This window comes from Colobus angolensis, unplaced genomic scaffold (assembly GCF_000951035.1).
Source record: "Colobus angolensis palliatus isolate OR3802 unplaced genomic scaffold, Cang.pa_1.0 Scaffold5, whole genome shotgun sequence".
In the NCBI taxonomy this organism is placed as follows: domain Eukaryota; kingdom Metazoa; phylum Chordata; class Mammalia; order Primates; family Cercopithecidae; genus Colobus; species Colobus angolensis.
Window position 1 is genome coordinate 3,492,621 of NW_012118487.1, and position 18,951 is coordinate 3,511,571.

Genomic DNA, 18,951 nt, shown 5'->3' on the forward strand with positions numbered 1-18,951 from the left:
CTCAGCCTCCCGAGTAGCTGGGACTACAGGCGCCCGCCACCACGCCTGGCTAAATTTTTTTGTGTTTTTTTTAGTAGAGACGGGGTTTCACTGTGTTAGCCAGGACGGTCTCAATCTCTTGACCTCGTGATCCGAGTCTCAGCCTCCCAAAGTGCTGGGATTCCAGGTGTGAGCCACCGCGCCCGGCCTAGGGCTATTTTATTATAGGCCCAAACGCAGAACTTCTCAGGCGCATCTGGGGAGCATCAGCAGCATCCCTAGGCTGCCCTTTCTCAGGAAGCAGGCTGCTGCCAGGCTGATCTGTTTCTGTGGGGAACGAGAGGATAAAGAATGAAGGGCTGAGGCTCTATGAAGTACCATCTCCTTATGTCAGAAGCCACCGTTCCCAGCTCTGTTCAGTTGGAAGCCAGACCAGCTCCCCAACCTGGCCCCTCTGCCTCCCTGTACATGAGCATGGTGGTGTCGTCATAGCTGCCTCCTGGCTGCTGTGAGGGATACGGAAGCACGCTGAGCCCACTGCAAGGACAGTAGGGTCCATGACGATCCCCACCAGAGGGTGATCCCCACCGTCACTGCCCTGCATTGGGTGTGGTTGAGTTCCCACAGTGCCAAGAGAGGGGATAAAGCGCTGCTCCCCACAGTCACTGCCCTGCATCAGGGATGACTAGACCTCTGCTTACCCTGCTCTAAGAACAAATATTCTCCCCGGCAGTAGCTGGTGACCTACCCTGAGAAGGCAGGAGGAGCAAGTGGCACCTTCTGCTGGCTGCTCGTCCCCTGAGTTCCTAGTCACTTCCCAACACGGGCTTTGTGGCTCGTCCCACTCCCAGTGAAACTGATCCTGGCGGGAAGCAACTGTCTTCCTGGGGGCAGGCGACCTGCTGCCCCTGGAGGTTGCCAGCCACAGGGTGCCCGGAATAGGTCCTGGCTGGCCTGCTTTCTCTCTCCATCCTCGCTGCAGCGATGCAATTGGCTCTCATTAGTAAGGATTAAGCTCTGGTGGAGGCCAGGGTCTCACCTCTTTAGCTCAATCCTTCTGCAAATGCATCCTCCTTTCCTTAAGAACTCCGGATTTCCTTAAGTAGAAAATCGTAACTCATGGGGCCTACTCCCCTAGAAGATCTGTCTATTTGGGGTTGAGGAACACAGATGCCCACAATGCCCCTGCTGCCAGCCTTGCCCCATGCCCAGGGGGATGGCCCTTGGTTCTCAGGCCCCACGGTCAGGAACGATAGGTGCGGGCTATGTTTACGCAGTGTTCCCATGAGCTCCCAAAATATGAAATCAGGAACAATATTTTACACATTGGCAGGTTCTTGAAAATCAGTATTTTGTTGTTGTTGTTGTTGTTGGCAAGAAAGATCATCCTTGTCTCCAATTTGGCACTTAGGAACATGCTGTCTCCAGAACTTGGGCATCAACAGCTTTTGAGCTAGGGAGAGCTCCTTCCAAGGTAGTGTTCAAGTCAGGCATTGCAAGCAGCCAAAGCAGTTGGTAGAGTATTCAAAAGCGGGGGCCATGTTTGGGCGACAGTTTGTCATGTGACGGACACAACAGTTTGTGAGACCTGCTGTGTGTCGCCAGATTTTTCACTTATACAAAAATCCTTCTGCAAATGCATCCTCCTTTCCTTAAGAACTCCAGATTTCCTTAAGTAGAAAATCATAACTCACAGAGCCGTCAGAAACCATCCACTAAATTATTTCACAGAGTTAAATTGATAAACTCAATCTTATCTCCAGTTATGCCCAGAAATATATGCCTGATTTGGCTAAAGGCCAAGTCAACATCAGCCAGTCGATTTTAATTTTAGCCATAGATATTTAAGTGGCTGCTACTATTAGAGATAAGTACAGGGCCAGGCACAGTGGCCGATGCCTGTAATCCCAGCACTTTGTGAGGCTGAGGTGGGTGGATCATCTGAGATCAGGGGTTCAAGACCAGCTTGACCAACATGGTGAAACCCTGTCTCTACTAAAAATACAAAAATTAGCTGAGCATGGTGGTGGGTGCCTGTAGTTCCAGCTACTTGGGAGGCTGAGGCAGGAGAATTGCTTGAACCCAGGAGGCGGAGGTTGCAGTGAGCCAAGATCTCGCCATTGCACTCCAGCCTGGGTGTCAAGCAAGACTTTATTTCATAAAGAAAAAAAGAAAAAGAAAAAGAAATATGTACAGGGCTACACTTGGTGGCTGAAGCCTATAATCCTAGCCTTTGGGAGGCTGAGGCAGACAGATGTACAAAATATGTACAAAGTTCGCATCTTCATCATGAAATTAGCAATGTAATTAATGGCAAACAATTACTAGTGCTTTGAAGATTCATGGGCAGGTAGGATGGGCTCTAGGTCAAGTAGAAGAACAAATCTTTTTTGATCTTTGCAATATTTAATATTAGGTAGACCAATTTCTTACTTTCCCTTTAAAATTAGCATGGGAGTTTAGACATAAATAATATCAGAGCATGGGCATTTTGACATTATTATAAAATGAATAAGATGTGAAAGGTAATGTTACAGCAGACCCTTTATAGTCACAACACTTGAGAAATAGGACATTACCATTACCTGGGACATGGGTATGTCCTTCTCAGACCCAATCCCCCTTTTTGCCCCCTCAGAGGAAACCACTGTCTTAAATTATTAAAACTTCTCTTTACAGTTTTACCATACATGCTGTTTAGTTTTGTAGTTGCTCAAACTATAATAAGAAATATAGAATTGGAATAATTTTGTCTGTATTCTTCAGCAACTTTCTTTTCCCCCCCTCAAGCTGAGATCCCTGAGAATCTTCCAGGAGTGTCTGTAGCTATAATTCATTCATCTTCAGTGCTGTAGAGTATTCCATTGCAGAACCACACCATGAATTCTTTCTCTCCCCTACTATCGCTGGGCATTTGAGCTGTTCCAGTTTGCAGGGTTCACTGGTCCACATATCTACAGGTGCACAGGCTTGAGGGATTTCACTCTGTTCCTCACAGTCAGCTTCTTAGGTCAGAGAGTATGTGGATCTTCAGCCTTCCTGGATAAAGCCACCTGGCTTTTTGAGACACACAAGTTTTTTGTTTTTACGTATTCAAGTCTATCAAGTATTTGGCAATTTCTTTCTTTGGTCTTATATGTAAGTTCTCCTCTCCCCTAGCTCCAGTAAATATTCACACATATTTAAGAGAGTGAAACTGATCACTCTTGATTTTCCTTACAGGTATATAACAAGCTGAGCACAGTGGAACACATGACTGTCTACGAGAAAGAAGCCATCCCAAGCAGGTTCTATTACAAGAAAGGGAAGTTTGTCTCTCCTTTGACTTTAGTGGCTGATGAAGGCTGGTTCATAACTGAGGTAATTATAAAATATGCACCAATTTATTCACTATGTGAATTCTATAAAACAGTCCAAAGTTAAATAATAGTTACTCAAGTTTTTACACATAAAAGATTTTTTCATGTAGGCATCATTTGCTGCATTATGTCTTTCTTTAGAGAATCAAAAGTCTTGATCGGGTAACTTTGTAGACACAACTGTAGATAAGAACCCAGAGTCATGGTTTAGACTTCATGGCTCCAGACTCGCTGTGTTTTAACAAACGGGCCTTAACTCGATTACTGGGCTTACAACGTAACCTGTTTGCTTGAAAGCGGAACAATTACTGTGAACCAAAGCAATTGCTCAAGGGCAGTCAAAAGCAAGGAGAGGCTCAGCTAGCTTTCACCTTCAAGAGAAATGTTTGGCAAACGAGACTGCGAGTCCCCAGCTTGCCAATTTGATCTTTCAGAGGAGATTATCATGCATTTTTGGTCCAAACTTTAATTGGACCTGTGGAGGCCTGAATGACCTCCACAGCGTCCTCCTGGTTGGCCTGGACTCAGCTCCCCCAGCTCTGGCATCAGCTTGTGATATCAGGCCACGGCGGGAAGGCCCTGCCCTTTAGGGGAGTCTGTGGTCAAGTGATGTTTACAGTTCATTCCTGAAGACAGCACGGCTTATTTTAGGAATTTGAAGGTAGATTGCAGTTATTAGCTTGGTTCAAAAGTGATTGTGGTATGGCAAAAATCACAATTACTTTGCACCAGCCTAGTAGAACAGGCTCCAGGGTACATGAAAGTAGCTGGTCGAGGCCAACCAAGTGGAAGACCTAAGACTGTCGGTAGCCGCTCTGGGAGGCGGGCAGGTGATGACCAGCAGGAAGGCTGACTGGGCAAGTGAGTGGGAGTTTGGGACACGGGCATGGGAAAATGGGGGCTGTGTGACATGAACCTCAGTCATGCAGGAGGGCTGCGTGACTTCTGGGTGCTCTCAGACAGAGAGAAGCGTCTGGCACCAAGGAACTGAGAAGAGAGCACATCCAATTAGGAGTGTGAGTTGCACAGAGCAGAGGCCAGCGAGGCCCTCCTCAGGCAGCTATGGCTTCTCTGCCACGTGGTTGACAAGGTGAGGGTCCCTCTGTTCCCTAACGACCTCTCCTCTACAATCCAAAATGCTTCTCATCGCTTCATCACACCATGTGAGGTCATCTGGAGTGAGGTTAGGTTGGGATCACCAAATCATCACTTAGAGTGGTTTGCTCAGGACCTCACACAGAGCACATATGTAGTCAAGCAAGTCACCAGTCTCACTATATTCCACAATGCCAGCCTTCCAGATCTCACCAAAGGGCTTACTGTTTGAACTTTTTTCAGTTTATAAAATTCTGGCAGAATTGCTTTGAATTTTTAAAAGCAAATATGCCCTGAAGGTTAATTCCCAGCTGTCAGTCATTTCTTAGCTGGCTATTTGCATCCGTCTTTACTTTGTCGTCTTTAGCTGAAGTCGCCCATGCTGAGAGACCGGGTGGTAGGGAGGGAAGGTGTAAGAGGGCAGAGGTGATTCGGGCATCTTGGTGAAAAACAGGCTTAGGTAGGGGAGTGCAGGGCCAGAGGTCACTATGGAGATGCTGGATGACTAATGAGGTGCCATCTCAATTCCATTGAGAAAGGTCTTGGCCCCCTGCCGTAGGGTGTGACAGGTGCTGGGGAAGTAGCTTCAGCCCTGAATCCTCTCAGTGAAAGTAAACATGGTGTCTCAGCAGCCACATGTCTGGCATGAAGATGCTGGGTCTTCCAGTGAGTGATGAAATGCAGTGCTGGGAGACCTTGAGACATCCGTTAAGATGCTCTTGGTCATAAATCACAGCCCATTTGATAAATGTGACTGAAACAAAAAGGATTTACTATCCCACATAACTAGAAGTCTGGAGGCAGGCAATTCCAGGATTGCTGAATTCAGCAACTCAATTATATCACAGCCCAAGCCAGCTCTTCTGCAATGATCTTGGCTTTCTTCGAGGTCACAAGATGGCTGCTGCAGCTCCACACATCACATCGTATCCCGTCAGGACATTCCAAAGCAGGAAAGAAAGGGTGTGAGTTCTGTTTACACATCTCCTACTTTTATCAGGGAGCAAAATATACATACCAGAACCAGGGCCAGACTCGGGTTTTGTAGGACTCTGAAGATTATGGAATTAAGGTGAAGGGGATCTCTCTTTAAGAAGAAAACGTACACAATTATGAATACAAAATTAGGTACAGGGATTTGGAAGAAGTTCACACACATGAGGAACCTTGGTGCATAAGCTGTAAATCCGCTTCTGCCCAGAACCCCCTAGCGACTTCCCCTGGTCTCATCAATCAGCTGACTAGTGGGGCTAGGAAGTTCCCGCCTTGGGTCAGCTTTGGTTCTGAGATCTGAAGTTGTGCTGAAGTGCAGACCAGGGGGTCCCAATCACGGGACAAAAGTGAGACAGAGGCCAGGAGTCAGGCAGACTGGGACCCCGAAACAAAGAACAGAAAGAAGGGGTGAGGGGAGAGCGAGGACAAACGGCAGCCTCTGCCCCATTCTGACTTGCACTGGCCCACTCAGGATGCCCAGTGACAAGTGTGAGGACACGTCCTCCTTCCCCTGGCTCTGCTTCCGTCTCCCCTGCATCCTCCCGCCCAGCACTCTGCTGTGGGTCCGAGTGCCTGCTCCCTTCCCTCTTCCCTTCATCCTCCCCCCACATACTCTGCTGTGGGTCCAGGTGACTGCTCCCTTCCATCTCCCCGCATCCTTCTGCCCCGCACTCTGCTGTGGGTCCGAGTACCTGCTCCCCTGTAGGAAATGACAAATTAGTGTTGACCATGTTACGTTCTATTATGTATTTTGTATGCATTGACAAATACACATGCACACGTTTGTCTGAGTAAATCAGAAGTGAGACCATCAGTTAGCAAGGGCTAACCAGTACTGTATTATACGTCTGAGGGAGAAGCCACAGAACAGAAAGGAAGAATGCCTAGCTGTTGACAATTACTAGAACAGCATTTTAAAATATACAATCATTTCCAAAGGAAGATTCGAGGTAATTTCAAAGATAAGTGAAGCAGGAACTTTAAAAAGAAAAAAAACACCAGAAATAAGATAAATAGGGTGTGAAAAAAGAAGATTGGCTCTGAAAGATGAGGGGTGCTCACTAATAGACTATCCATGGTGGCTCACACACCTTTAATTACTAATGATAAGGGCTGCGAAACTCAACTTCATGTATCACACCCAGATCCTTAGCAACTCTAGAATGACCCCTCCCGCAAAGCTTCAATGACATGCATAGAAAGTTATTTTAAACCTTGCAAATAATAAATACATCAAGAAAAATTTCTGTTTAAATTTTAGTCAATGACAACAGCAACTACTGCAATAATAATAGCTATCTTGAATTAAGTGCATCCTAGTTCCTGTTTCTAATTCTCCTAATGACTCTGCATCATGGATATTGTTAGTTTTGTTTGTTTGTTTGTTTTGTTGCTGTTTTCTTGGTTTTTTTTTTTTTTTTTTTGACACGGAGTCTCACTCTGTCACCCAGGCTGGGATTCAGTGGCACCATCTCAGCTCACTGCAACCTCTGCCTCCTAGGTTCAAGAGATTCTCTTGCCTCAGCCTCCCAAGTAGCTGAGATTACAGGTGCCCGCCACCATGCCCAGCTAATTTTTGTATTTTTAGTAGAGACAGGGTTTCACCATGTTGGCCAGGTGGGTCTTGAACTTCTGACTTCAAGTGATCCGCCTGCCTTGGCCTCCCAAAGTGCTGGTATTACAGGCGTGAGCCAGCGCACCCAGCTGTTATTGTTAGTTCTGAAAATAACATACAGCCAAATAAAATGGAACACACATGTGGTTCTGAGCTTCCAAGAAGCTAATCCAAAGAGAACAATCAGTTCCATTAATATAACTTACAGCATCTATATTCATGAACATATATGTTTCTCTGGAAACTCGTAATTGTCCCTGAGTCCTGAGAGACACTGAGATACCTTTTAATGGCTCTTTGCAGTTTCCTAGACTAAATATCTTAATCATTTTACTTCTACCCTGGAATTTGCAAATTTTTATTATGAAGACACCATATGTAAAAGTTATAATTTCTGATTCCACTTTAATATAACATTGGGGCTTTATTTATTTGTTTTCTGAGAAATCCCAAAAACAAGTGCCCATTCTTTCTTTATTGGCTTAAACTTCTTTTTTTGACATCATTCTATTGTTTGTTGTACTTTCTTGACAACAGAGAATTAAAAACCCCATTCTATATCCTTGTTTCTGCTCTGTGCCAAGGCTATTAATCTCTCACATTCCTATTCGCAAAACTTCTCCCCAAATGGTAAAAGAACGTTGTGTTTTGCCCTGAAACCTACACACCCATCCACAGTGCATGCGATGACATTTCAGGGCTGGCTTACACCTCACATCTGTGGCATGGCAAGACTCTCAGCCTGAAAGCAGTCTCTCTGGGTCTGAGTTTGGCTGGCAGATGAGACTGGTTTCTGGTTTAGCCATGATTAGGAAAACAGCTGAGTCAGGACACGGTGATGCTGGGTGACAGCCACTAGAGTCCTGTCCCCGACTCCTTTCTGCCTATAGCCGCCATCCCAGAAACATGGAAGATTCGGTTTCCTTGGTAAAAATGCCCTTCCCCAAAACACACTAACTTTCTACCATCGATTTAAGTCTTGCAGACTTTAAGGCGGCGGCACTAACAGGAAGACTTCATTGAGTTCATCTTTTTCTTACGATTTCTTAGAGAGGCGTCACTGAAAAAGATAAAGACAGGAACAGATTATCTTTATCTTTTTTTTTTTTTTTTTTTTTTTTTTTTTTTTTTGTTTTGAGAGAGTCTTGCTCTGTTGCCCAGGCTGGAGTGCAGTGGCACAATCTCGGCTCACTGCAACCTCCACCTTCCAGTTTCAAGTGATTCTCCTGCCTCAACCTCCCGAGTAGCTGGGACTACAGGTGTCTGCCACCATGCCTGGCTAATTTTTCTATTTTCAGTAGGGATGGGATTTCACCACATTTGCCAGGCTGGTCTTGAACTCCTGACCTTGTGATCCTCCCACCTCAGCCTCCCAAAGTGCTGGGATTACACAGTCATCCAGCGGGATTGCTGACCCTGCCATAGTAAAGCAAGCCCCCTGGCCAGGGGCCCCCGGTTTGCCTCTGCCCCTGCACTCTTTAATAAACCAGCTGGATTTCCAACTGCTGTCAGTCCTTTCTCCAGCCTCCTGTCCTGAAAGGAGAGAAATCTGAAAGTGTTCTTATCCCCATAGGACAAAACAGAAAGAGGTAAAGCACAGGCTGCCTCCACAGGTCCAGCCTGAGCCGGTCACACCAGCCAAGTTCTTTGCTTCAAGGATAGGAAATGGGCCTTCCTCACGGAAGTCCTGCCTGAGACCTGGTCCCTGTCCTCTGGAAAGCCTTTGCCCTGCGTCTTCCCATCAGGGAATGAAGATCACGCTCTTCCCCAGAACACGGGAGCCCTGCCCAGGTTGGCTCCACTGGGGTTCTCCGTTAGTCACCCTGCCACTCCCTCTCCCAGGGGCCTGGGGCAGGTTGGCTTGTCACAATGTCATGGTGGGCCAAGGACACTGAGGAGGCAGGCTTGGTGATGCTAAATTATGGGAGAGTTAGGCACAACACAGCAAAATGCCAACTGGAGAAGAGCAGTTTGCAGCAGACTCAAGCATACTCTTCTATCCCCGACTGTGAAGGCCATGTGCGTCAGCCATCATGCGCCTAGCAAACCAGCAGATGTGTGCTGAGTGCCGACTGCATGTGATGGCCAATGAAAAGTTCTAATTCCACAGTGGGGAGCCACTGGAAGTCCTTGTCCCCCTCCCGCTCTCCCTGCTAGTGAAGGCACTAGATACTAAATAAACACACATGCCACACCAATAAATCACCGTGGTAAGAGCTGTCATGGACACAGAGAGTGCCATGAAAGAGGGTACTGGGGTGGGGGAAACAGGAGTCCGATGTAGATGAGGGGCTGCGGGGGCCTCTCTGAGAAGAGAGCTTGAGGCTGAAACCCAGAGGAGGAGTTATCAGCGGTCAGGCGGGAAGAGAAAGTGCTCTCCAGGCTGAGGGAACCAGCTGCTTGAAGAACCTGAGCCAGGAAAGACCTTTGAGAGTTAGAGGAATGGAAAGAATTGGCCAGGTGGCCAAGTGTGGGGAGCCAGGAGAGGGGACGTGGCAACGAGATGCGGCTGCTTAGGTAAGCAAGGGACCATTGGCCCAGGACTTGGTATTTTTTATCTTAAGACTTGGTATTTTTGTGGCCGGGCATGGTGGCTCACACCTGTAATATCAGCACTTTGGGAGGCCGAGGCAGGAGGATCACCTGAGGTCAGGAGTTTGAGACCAGCCTGGCCAATATGGTGAAACCCCGTCTCTACTAAAAATACAAAAATTAGCCAGGCGTGGTGGTGCGTCCCTATGATCCCAGCTACTTGGGAGGCTGAGGCAGGAGAAGCACTTGAACCTGGGAGGCGGAAGTTTCCATGAGCCAAGATTGCAGCACTGTACTCCAGCCTGGGCAACAGAGCAAGATTCCATCTCAAGATAAAAAAACAAAAAACAAAAAACTTGGCATTTTTTTAATCTTAAGTTCAATGGTAAACCACAGGGAATTTTTCCAGGGGAGGATCATGACCCATTATCTTCAGGGTAATATAATTCACAGCTCATGGGAAGAACAGAGTCAAAGATCTGAGGTCATGAACAGTTCCATGAAAATTCTTATACTGACCCGCTAAACAGACTGTCAATGTGATTTCATCCACCTTTAATTAGTAATACTGGTTGCTGTGAACAACAGTCTTAATTTTTCATGCCTGGATCATTGTAGACTTTGGAAAGAGCTCCCTATGGCCCTCCCAAAAGTTTCAATGACATATACATCAAGTTATTTTTTATTTTGCACATAATAAATATATGGGGATTTTTTTTAATTTTGGTCAGTAACAACCATAACAGTAGTGGCTATCTGGAATTAGGTACCTCCTCAGTTCACTCTCTCTGCATTGTGGATACTGCAATCCCAATTTTAACTGAGTTAATGGCGGCTCAGCATTTTAGGTGCCATGCCTGTGGTTACAAATCTCTGAGCAACAAACCCAGGACTTGAATTCCAGTCTAGCCATGAAGCACACAGTCCCATCCAGTTCTTCTAAGATGTTCCAAACATTTCATCAGAATGTTCAATGTGTTTCTGACCTTGTGTTTCCCAGTTACAGACTCACCCTTCTGGCTTCTGTGGGGTCTAGAGCTACGTCTCGGCTCCTTCACACTTGCAGAAACAGAAGTTCTACCATCGTCCTTTTACATTTTTTTGTTCATACTGCAAAAACCTCTACAGTTGCTCCAAGCCCAATTTACCTCCTTTTCTTCTTCCTTACCCCAACCCCTTTCTTTCTTATCACCAACATGGGTGATTTGCATATACCAGAACCAAAATTTTTCTGGTTGTGAAAACAATTCTTCCATTGCAACACTTCAGTGTTGGGAATTTGGTGGTCAGGGAGAGGTAACCAAGCTCGCCCAAGTAACTTCAATCAGCCTAATAAATAATCAGTAGAATCCCTGGAATGCCCTCTCTGTGCCAATCCCTCCCTATCCTTCAAAGGCCAAATCAAACACCATCTCTTCCAGGAAACACTCAAGAGTTGCTAATGTTCTCCAGCTTGGAATTCCGTAAGACCTGATGCTACATTTGTTTATTTGTTTTGGACTCTGCCCTCCTAGAGTGGAAGCTCCCTGAGGACAGGTCTTTGGCATCTTGACCTTTGTTTCCCATCATGAACTTGTACACAGTAGAGGCTCAGTAGATGTTAGTGGGTGGTACGAATTATTAAATATTGAGGCAGTTGATTCCTGACTCTACTTATTGACAGGTTGTTCACTTGGCTGGTGTGTAAACCAGTCACCGAGTAAACCAGTCACCAAGTAAACAGAGAAGAAAGTGAAGTCAGGCTTTCAACCCTGGCTAATTATTAGTAGCCCCAGAAGAGATTTCAACAGGGAAGAGATGTTGAAAGCACGAATTCTCCTGGCATCAGTTGACCCAGAGCTACAGTCCAAGGCCGAGACATAGCCCTGAGGGGCTGATTCCCGCAGCCTCTCCTGGACAGTGTCCATCTTATGCCACCATGCTCATGAAGGTAGGATGGGGAAAGATTTCCCCAGAGCTTGGTGAAAGATCATAGAACATGGTCCAGACCCCTGCCTGACTGGAGAGAAATGCAGCAAATTCAGGCCCAAGCTTCTAAAGGAGGCCAGTATTTTTCTCCAGAGGAGAGACTTATTTTGAAAACTGGAAAATGATATGAAATACCAGGCTCAATTCTAAAGCCTGTGGTTGAACGGCTGTGAGGCCTGGACCCAAAATATCTGGGGAAATCAAGACAATCTGGAAAATGTGGCTTTGGAGCTTTAGTGGCAGCTCGTGTGGTATTGTCCAGGCCTGCTTGAGCTTCAGGAAGTCAGATGTGGGGCGGGAAGCTGCATGCGTTCTGGTGGTTACCAGGGCCGCCTGTGTGAGCTGCGTGGGAGCACAGACATCCCCTTCTCGGCCTGGCTGCACTGCAATCCACGTGATTCGGGAAAAAAAAGAGAAGAAGAAAGAAACCCCATCCGCGGAGTGGTTTTCTCCAGCGCCTCGCTCCACTCCGAGAACGCCTGCGTCTCTCATCCCTGCTGACTTTGTGCCTGCATTTCCCATTTCGAGGATCAAGCGGTGTGTGGCCAGGGGCTCTCCGGGGTCAGGGCAGGGGTCTGCTGCCTGAGCAATTCCATTCTGTTTTAGAAAGACAGAGAAAGGGAAATGGTTAGAGGAACATCTCTTTGGAGCAGCATGCGGCAAACACATCTCAAAGGCTCATAACCACCACTCCCACGGGCTCCAAAGAGTCCCGCTGGCTGGAAGCCTCTTCACAGGACAATTTAAAATAGCAATGCCACAAAATCCGAGAAAGCGTGGTTTATAATAGAAACCATATCTCGACCTTCACACTAGCAGCAAAACCATCCAAGCCAGCCGAACTGTCATCATTTCACCAGAGTTTTCACGGAAGCCACCCATGGCTTGAACACTATTGGTGACTTTTCTTAGACTGGGAGGATGTCAGCAGTGTACTGTATTTCCAGGGAGGTGGGTGGCTTCTGTTATAACCATGTCCTAGAAGAAAAATGGGGATTTTTATTAGGCCTCTAATACACCTTAGATAGGTTTTACCTTTTATTTTAATCTGACCAGATTTCATCGGTGTCCCCCAGTTCCCGGAGACCTGTTGTGATGCCTCAAGGGAGAAAGGGAAGAACTTGGGTCCCTAATCCCACACCTCATGAGAATTATACTTTCAGTAGTTGAAAGGAGACACGATAGTTAAAATGTGTAACAACCAGCACCCCATGGGTGCCAGCCATTGAGAATGAAGCACCTGTTGGAGCAGCTGGACGGCTGCCCTGACTCCTGCCTGTTGGAAAGCAGCCCTGTGCCAGCTGATCCTGTGCCTAATTCTGTGGTCCCTTGAAGCCCTTTGAACTTTGTAAGAGGGAGGGCCCATTTTGCTATGCCCAGGGCCACACAAAGGGAGATGAGGCACAGTCCCTGATCTCAGGCACTTCTCAGAAAAGGACAATCATCCTTTTACATGGCCCATGGCAGATGCCAGGTGAGCAGCTTCCAGGGGTTCCCATGCCTGACTGCACATCCCGACCACCTGGGGGACATTCGGAAGAGATTCCTCAACTCCTCCTGACCTGCTGAATGCAAATATCCAGGAGCCAGGTCCAGGCCAAGCTCAGGGTGGTCCTTGTGCAGCCAGCATGGGATGCACTGGTGTGGATGGTGAGCAGCCTGGTTTCCAGCAGGGAGTGACGCTGTAGCCTCTGTGGGAAGAAGGCCAGAGGGGCAGCACCAGGCAGCGCAGGAGGGACCAGACAAGGCCCTGCAACGGCACCTCTACTCTGGGTGGGATGCCAGGGAAGACAAGATTTCAACCCTCCCGCCACCTTGAGAGGAGTCATTTAGGGATGTAGGACACAGCTGGAGGCTGGACGTTGGGCAGCTGTTGGCCACCAGCCTCCTCTGCTATTCCTCCTGGCTTTGCAACCATTCTCCTATATATGGTGGAGAGAGATAGGAAGGAATGGGTGAGAAATATATATGCTCATGTATTCCAAAAATGCATCACGAAAAGACAAGTAAATGCACCTAGGGTTTGCCAAAGCCACACCTTGCCCGTGTGCAACAGCAAATAATGAACATGGACCACTCGGTGCTCCCCGCCTCTTCCTGTCCCTCCACCCCTCCCTCCGCCTGCACCTTCATTCCCAGCGCAGCCTCGCATTTCTGGGTGTGCTCCCCAGACAGCACAGCTCAGCTCAGCACACAAAGGGATCCTACAATGCTGAATGCAAACAGATGGGCGCTGGCAAGTGTAGAACACACTGTATTTACTGGGTTTCTGATTTGGAGGTAAAGCGCGAATGTTGCATTTTCTTTTCATTTTAATGCTAAGGATGATTAAGACAAAGCCTGGTCTAGAAATTATAACCCTTATCTCATAATTATTCCTTGGCTACCCAAATTAATGCAAGCATATCACAGGCATTATCACGGGGAGCTGGCGATGGAGTGCAGGCACCCAAATAGAATGCAGGCACCCGCATGAAACCGCGCAAGCCTGAAGGCAACCGCTCAGCCGCTTCTCACCGCACTTCCTGGTGTGGGGCGATTTATTTCTGGTTCCTTCCTGTTAGAAATGATTCATTGGTTGAGGAGCTCATCAAGGAGGGTCCTGGCATTGCTGTCTAGCCCTGTCTAGAGGAGGGTCCCGGAGGGCACTGGGAAGCACTGAGCACATCACCGTGGGTGAAGATGTTATCTAAATTCCTAATATAGTGCTGACTGTACAGTGGCCAACTTGTCCTGGTTCACCTGGGACTGTCCTGCTTTTCAAACTGAAAGTCTTACATCCCTGAAACTCTCTCAGCTGCAAACCAGGACAGTTGATCACCCTGTTTAGTTGCCACAACCCCGCTAGCAAAACAACCCAGTTCCTGTCCCCTTCCAGCTCTGCCAGCCGTCTCTCTCTGATGGCAGCTTTCTTCCCATCTTTCCCACCTAGGTCATTCAAGGGCTCCCCTGCTCTTGGAGTTCCCAGGATTCTGTCACTGCAGAACCCTTGTAGTGACCCCACCCTCTTTATTTGGACTCCCTGTGTGGACTCCTCATCCTGATTTTTCCTCTCCACCTCCCTACCCCCACTGCTACACACACTCACACACACATAAACATTAACACACACGTACAACACAGACAGACGCACATAAACACACACTCACATATACACACTCATGCACACACATACATGCTTAAACTCATGCACTCACACACTCTCTCATACCCAGGCACATACATACTCATGCACACACACATTCACACACACATGCACACACATGTTTACATGCATGTAGGACACATGCACACAGCTGCGTCCCCACTGACTGACTCTGCCCACAGCCTCCTCCCGTGTCCCCTCCACTGAAGGCCTCCCTGAGGACTGAGCCTCCCTCCTTCCTTTAGCCTTGGGCACCCACTCCTGGTACCGACTTACTCTGGAGTCAGTGCCCAGCAGCTGCAGCCTCCTTCCTCCCTCACTAAAGCTGAGCTCTGGTAGGGGAAGGAGCCGCCCTCCAATTCTGTGTCCCTGACCCCAGAAGCCTAGCCGAGTTCCTGCCATGAATCCAGCGCTCAGCACATGTCTGTGGAACTGAATAAACCAGCCCTGAAATCTTAGGCTTCTCCTACATGCTGGCAAGGACGTTCCACCGTCGCCTGGAACTCCTCTCACCTGGGGCCCCCCACTCCTTCTCTGCCTGCATGGAGTGGATTCCCTCCCCACCAGCTGACGAGTTGGGAGCCACCCCCTCCAGCACACGTTGCAGGAGAACCGGGTGCTTCCTGCCACCCTGGGAATTGGCTGCCCACCCTACAGTGGGATCCCACTTAGAGGCCCCCCTGCCCCTGAACACACACACACAAGCCCACCCTCTACCCTTGTTTCTCACCTTCGGCCAGATCTGGAGGGCTGGGTCGCCTCCCTGAATGTCACTAGGTGGCGCTATGTGGCAGTCCCTGGGCCCCGCAGAGGCTGGACGGGGTCAGCAGGCCGACCAGGAGCTTCGGGATCCACAGGTGAGGATTCCCGCCGTGGAGGTGGGGAGGCGTGTGGCAGGCCCTTCTTCGTAGGCCTGGCCTCAGCTGTATGCCCTTGAAAAGATAACGTGGGGTACAAAACAAAGGTGCTAAAAGTCACTGGCAGAGGGAAAAGAAGAAAATCATCGCCGCAGCATTGTGAAATGAAGGCTGAGTCCACCACTTACTCTACACAGTCGCCTGTGCACCTGACCCGCCAGGTGGCTACGATTTTTTCATCAGTAAGAGCAATTGTTTTTCTGGGGCAACTTGTTATTTTAATAAAAATGAGTCGATTTACCTGTGACTAGAAAGATCCAAAATCACCTTCAGGGCTGGGGTGTTCATGGCTGCGTGTGTCGATTTGTGGAATCTAGGCTGTCGGGCTTCACCTCTCTTGCTTCTGTTCTTTGTCATGGCACACACGACTGTGAGGTTCATAACTGGTGAGGTCGTTCATAGCAAAAGAGTTCCACTTCGTGCTTCAGTGCTCACCGCCTTGTAGGCTGTGAGAGGGAGAAGCAACACATTAAATTAGCTGACGAGACTAAATTGGGATGTGTTGTGATCATCACCATGGACAGATAAGGAAGAAAAAGAGAAAGTTAGAGATGCAGTAAGTGAAAGAAACCTTCCCATGGAAAAACACGAGCCACAGCTGGAGAAGGAGGGACGAGGGATGCGGGAAACTCAGGAAACGGAGAAACTTGGAAAGCTGCAGTGCGAGGGGGCGATTTATGGGGTGAGAGCAGATGGCTATGCAATGTGATATGACAGCTAAATAAGCACAAGCAGGCTCAGCCCTCACGACCCACGCTGCCCGGCTGCATACGGCCTGGGTGCCTGGCCCCACCGCCAGGGGCATATGCGGACCAGACCGCTGCCACCTATTGAGCACCTGTTGTGTGTCAGGGACTTAGCACACAGTCATGCCATCCCCCACAGACCCTGCAAGGTGGCCAGGACCAGCAGGGAGACTGCAGCTCACAGAAGTGAAATAGCCAAGATCCCAGAGCTAGAAAGTAGCAGCAGGAATTTAACCCGATTTAACTGCACCAACCCAGTTCCAAAATCCTGTTAGTGCTTTGTGTCTGGTCACACTCTGTGAGTGAGGATGTGAGGTGCAAGGTGACACCTCACTGGCCAGTGCCAGCAGGAGCACTGCAGTGACCTCTGGCAGTGCGGAGTGGAAGGGGCCCAGGCACCAGGAGACAGATGACCTGGGTTCCAATCCCAGCCCTGCCTTGCACTAGCTGTGTGGCTCTGACTCAGTCACTTCACCTCTCTGAACCTTAGTCCCTTCAACTACAACACGGAGGAAATGGTATCATCCCCACTGGGATGTTGTGATGGTTAAGTGGATGCTGGTGTCAGCTCTTGGTGAACTGCTTGGCTCACTAAACATATGATACTGTTACTAGTCTCGTGAGCCAACCTGTAAATTGCCGGTAGCTTAGCGGTCTTGATTCTACTCATTCATCATGACCAGCCTATTCTACCTCCTGTATTTGAAGTAGTCAATATTTGTAATATTGAAACCTGCTTAGCAAGGATGGACCATTCATCCTTGGTGAGGTCTTAGAAGAACGAGTGGCTTCTGTGGTGCATGACTAGGCTTGCGTCCAGCTGGCTGCAGCCTCCATAGGACATGCAAAGCCTTCTCTCAGTCCTCTATTTCATAGCAAGTGAGCAGCTGTAGTCTAAGAAAATTTGGTTCTGAAGAAAAGAAGGGTTATGGGAAGTGATGGTTCTGGAACCCCTCCCAAAGGAAGAGTGGTTGAGGGAAATTAAGATCTGCAAAGCCTGGAAAAGGGGAGCAAAGGTGCCATCTTCCAGTGTGCTCATTAACGGAGGAGAGGAGGCTGGCCTGGAGTTGCTCCCAAGGTCAGGGCTAGGAGGAAGAAGGGCAGGGTGGGCTGCATGGGAAAGGGCATTGGGATGTGCTGAGGCTGGGCTCCAGCTGCTTTGCTAGGAAATGTGATTAGATAGATAATGTTTCCCAACGATTCTCCATCAGCTGGATATCCCGCCATTCAGTTCAATGCTGACAACAATACCTGGAGTTAGAGTGGGCCTCACAGGTCAAGGGGCTCCATCCCACAAGGCAGCCCCCACTCAGATGCCAGCCACAAGTCCCAGGTCCCCAGGATGCCGGCATCTGTGTTTGATTTGGTTACATTCGAGGGGTCACACTTCAGGTTTGATCATTCACTAGGACAAATCACTGAACTCAGGAAAGCACACTACATTTAAGATGACTGTTTTATTGGAATGGATGGCCCTTAGGGAGGCACCACATGGAGAGGCCTGTGGGAGAGAAAGCATGGGAGAGAAAGCATGGGAGGTGAGGCACACAGAGCTTCCACTCCCCAGGGGCTCCGGAACCGCACGCCCTGTGGGCTTCACATGGGGCTTCATTGAGCAGACACGAGTGAGGAAATCATGGGTCAGGTGATTGGACTCAGTCTCCAACCCCTCTCCCCTCCTCTGGTCTGGTTCCTCTGGTGGCCAGCCTCCACCCTGAAGCTGTCTAGCCCCCAACCCCAGGACCCCTCTCAGTAGCGTTAATTCAGGTGTGGGAGAAAATAGCTCCTTTTGAATGAAAAGCCAAAGACATTCTTATCACTCAGGAAATTGTACCCCTGGTTTTCGGAGCTCTAGGTTAGAAACCTGGGACAAAGACCAAATACATTTTTTATGACACCACAGATACACTTTAACATCCCTTCTGCCACTAACTTACTATATTTAGTGGCTCTAAAACTGATTACGGAACACAATTCAGTCCCATGTAGGAAAACATCTTGTTAACCAGAGCACTCAGCAATTGAATAGGCTGCTGCCCAAGGTCTGAGCCGCCTGGAGCAGGAAGTGGCGGCGGAGGTTGGGTGGCCCAGTGTGCAGAGGAGGAAAGCGCCCCCTGCTGGAGTGGCAGCGTGGAGCAGATGCCCGCTCAGCGCCACTCAGGACTCAGAGTCACGTGTCTGCCTTGCTTGGTTTCAGAATCGAGAGATGCTTCCGTTTTGGATGAACAGCACCGGCAGGCGGGAAGGTTGGCAGCGTGGATGGCACGGCTACGACAACGAGCTCATGGACATGCGGGGCATCTTCCTGGCCTTCGGACCTGGTAGGCGAGGAAAGGACCAGATCCTCTCAGACCCCATTCCCAAAGAAGCGTCTGTAAGTGGGGGCTGTGGGTGCCAGGAGAGGCTGCAGAGATTTCCTTACAGACCCTCTTTATGAGCCAAGCAGAGCAAACCCAGCCGGTCTCCATGAAACATCTTTTGCTGGCTTCCTTTCAAATGCTTCTTGGGTTTGGCAAATGTAGCCAAATACTTTGCCTCGTAAATTTTAAATCCTGAGTGCAGTGAAGAAAATGTATTCCACATGTTTGTGATTCATTTTTTA

At 48.5% G+C, this 18,951-nt stretch overlaps 1 protein-coding gene across 1 annotated transcript in view; it reads left to right on the top strand.

The window, feature by feature from the left end:
* ENPP6 (ectonucleotide pyrophosphatase/phosphodiesterase 6) overlaps positions 1 to 18,951 on the top strand; it is a 125,975-nt gene that overhangs the window by 98,664 nt on the left and 8,360 nt on the right. Inside the window, exons 6-7 of the mRNA XM_011959555.1 lie at positions 3,202 to 3,339; positions 18,547 to 18,670. Of these exons, the coding sequence (XP_011814945.1) occupies positions 3,202 to 3,339; positions 18,547 to 18,670 (262 nt within the window). The remainder of the gene's footprint in view (positions 1 to 3,201; positions 3,340 to 18,546; positions 18,671 to 18,951) is intronic.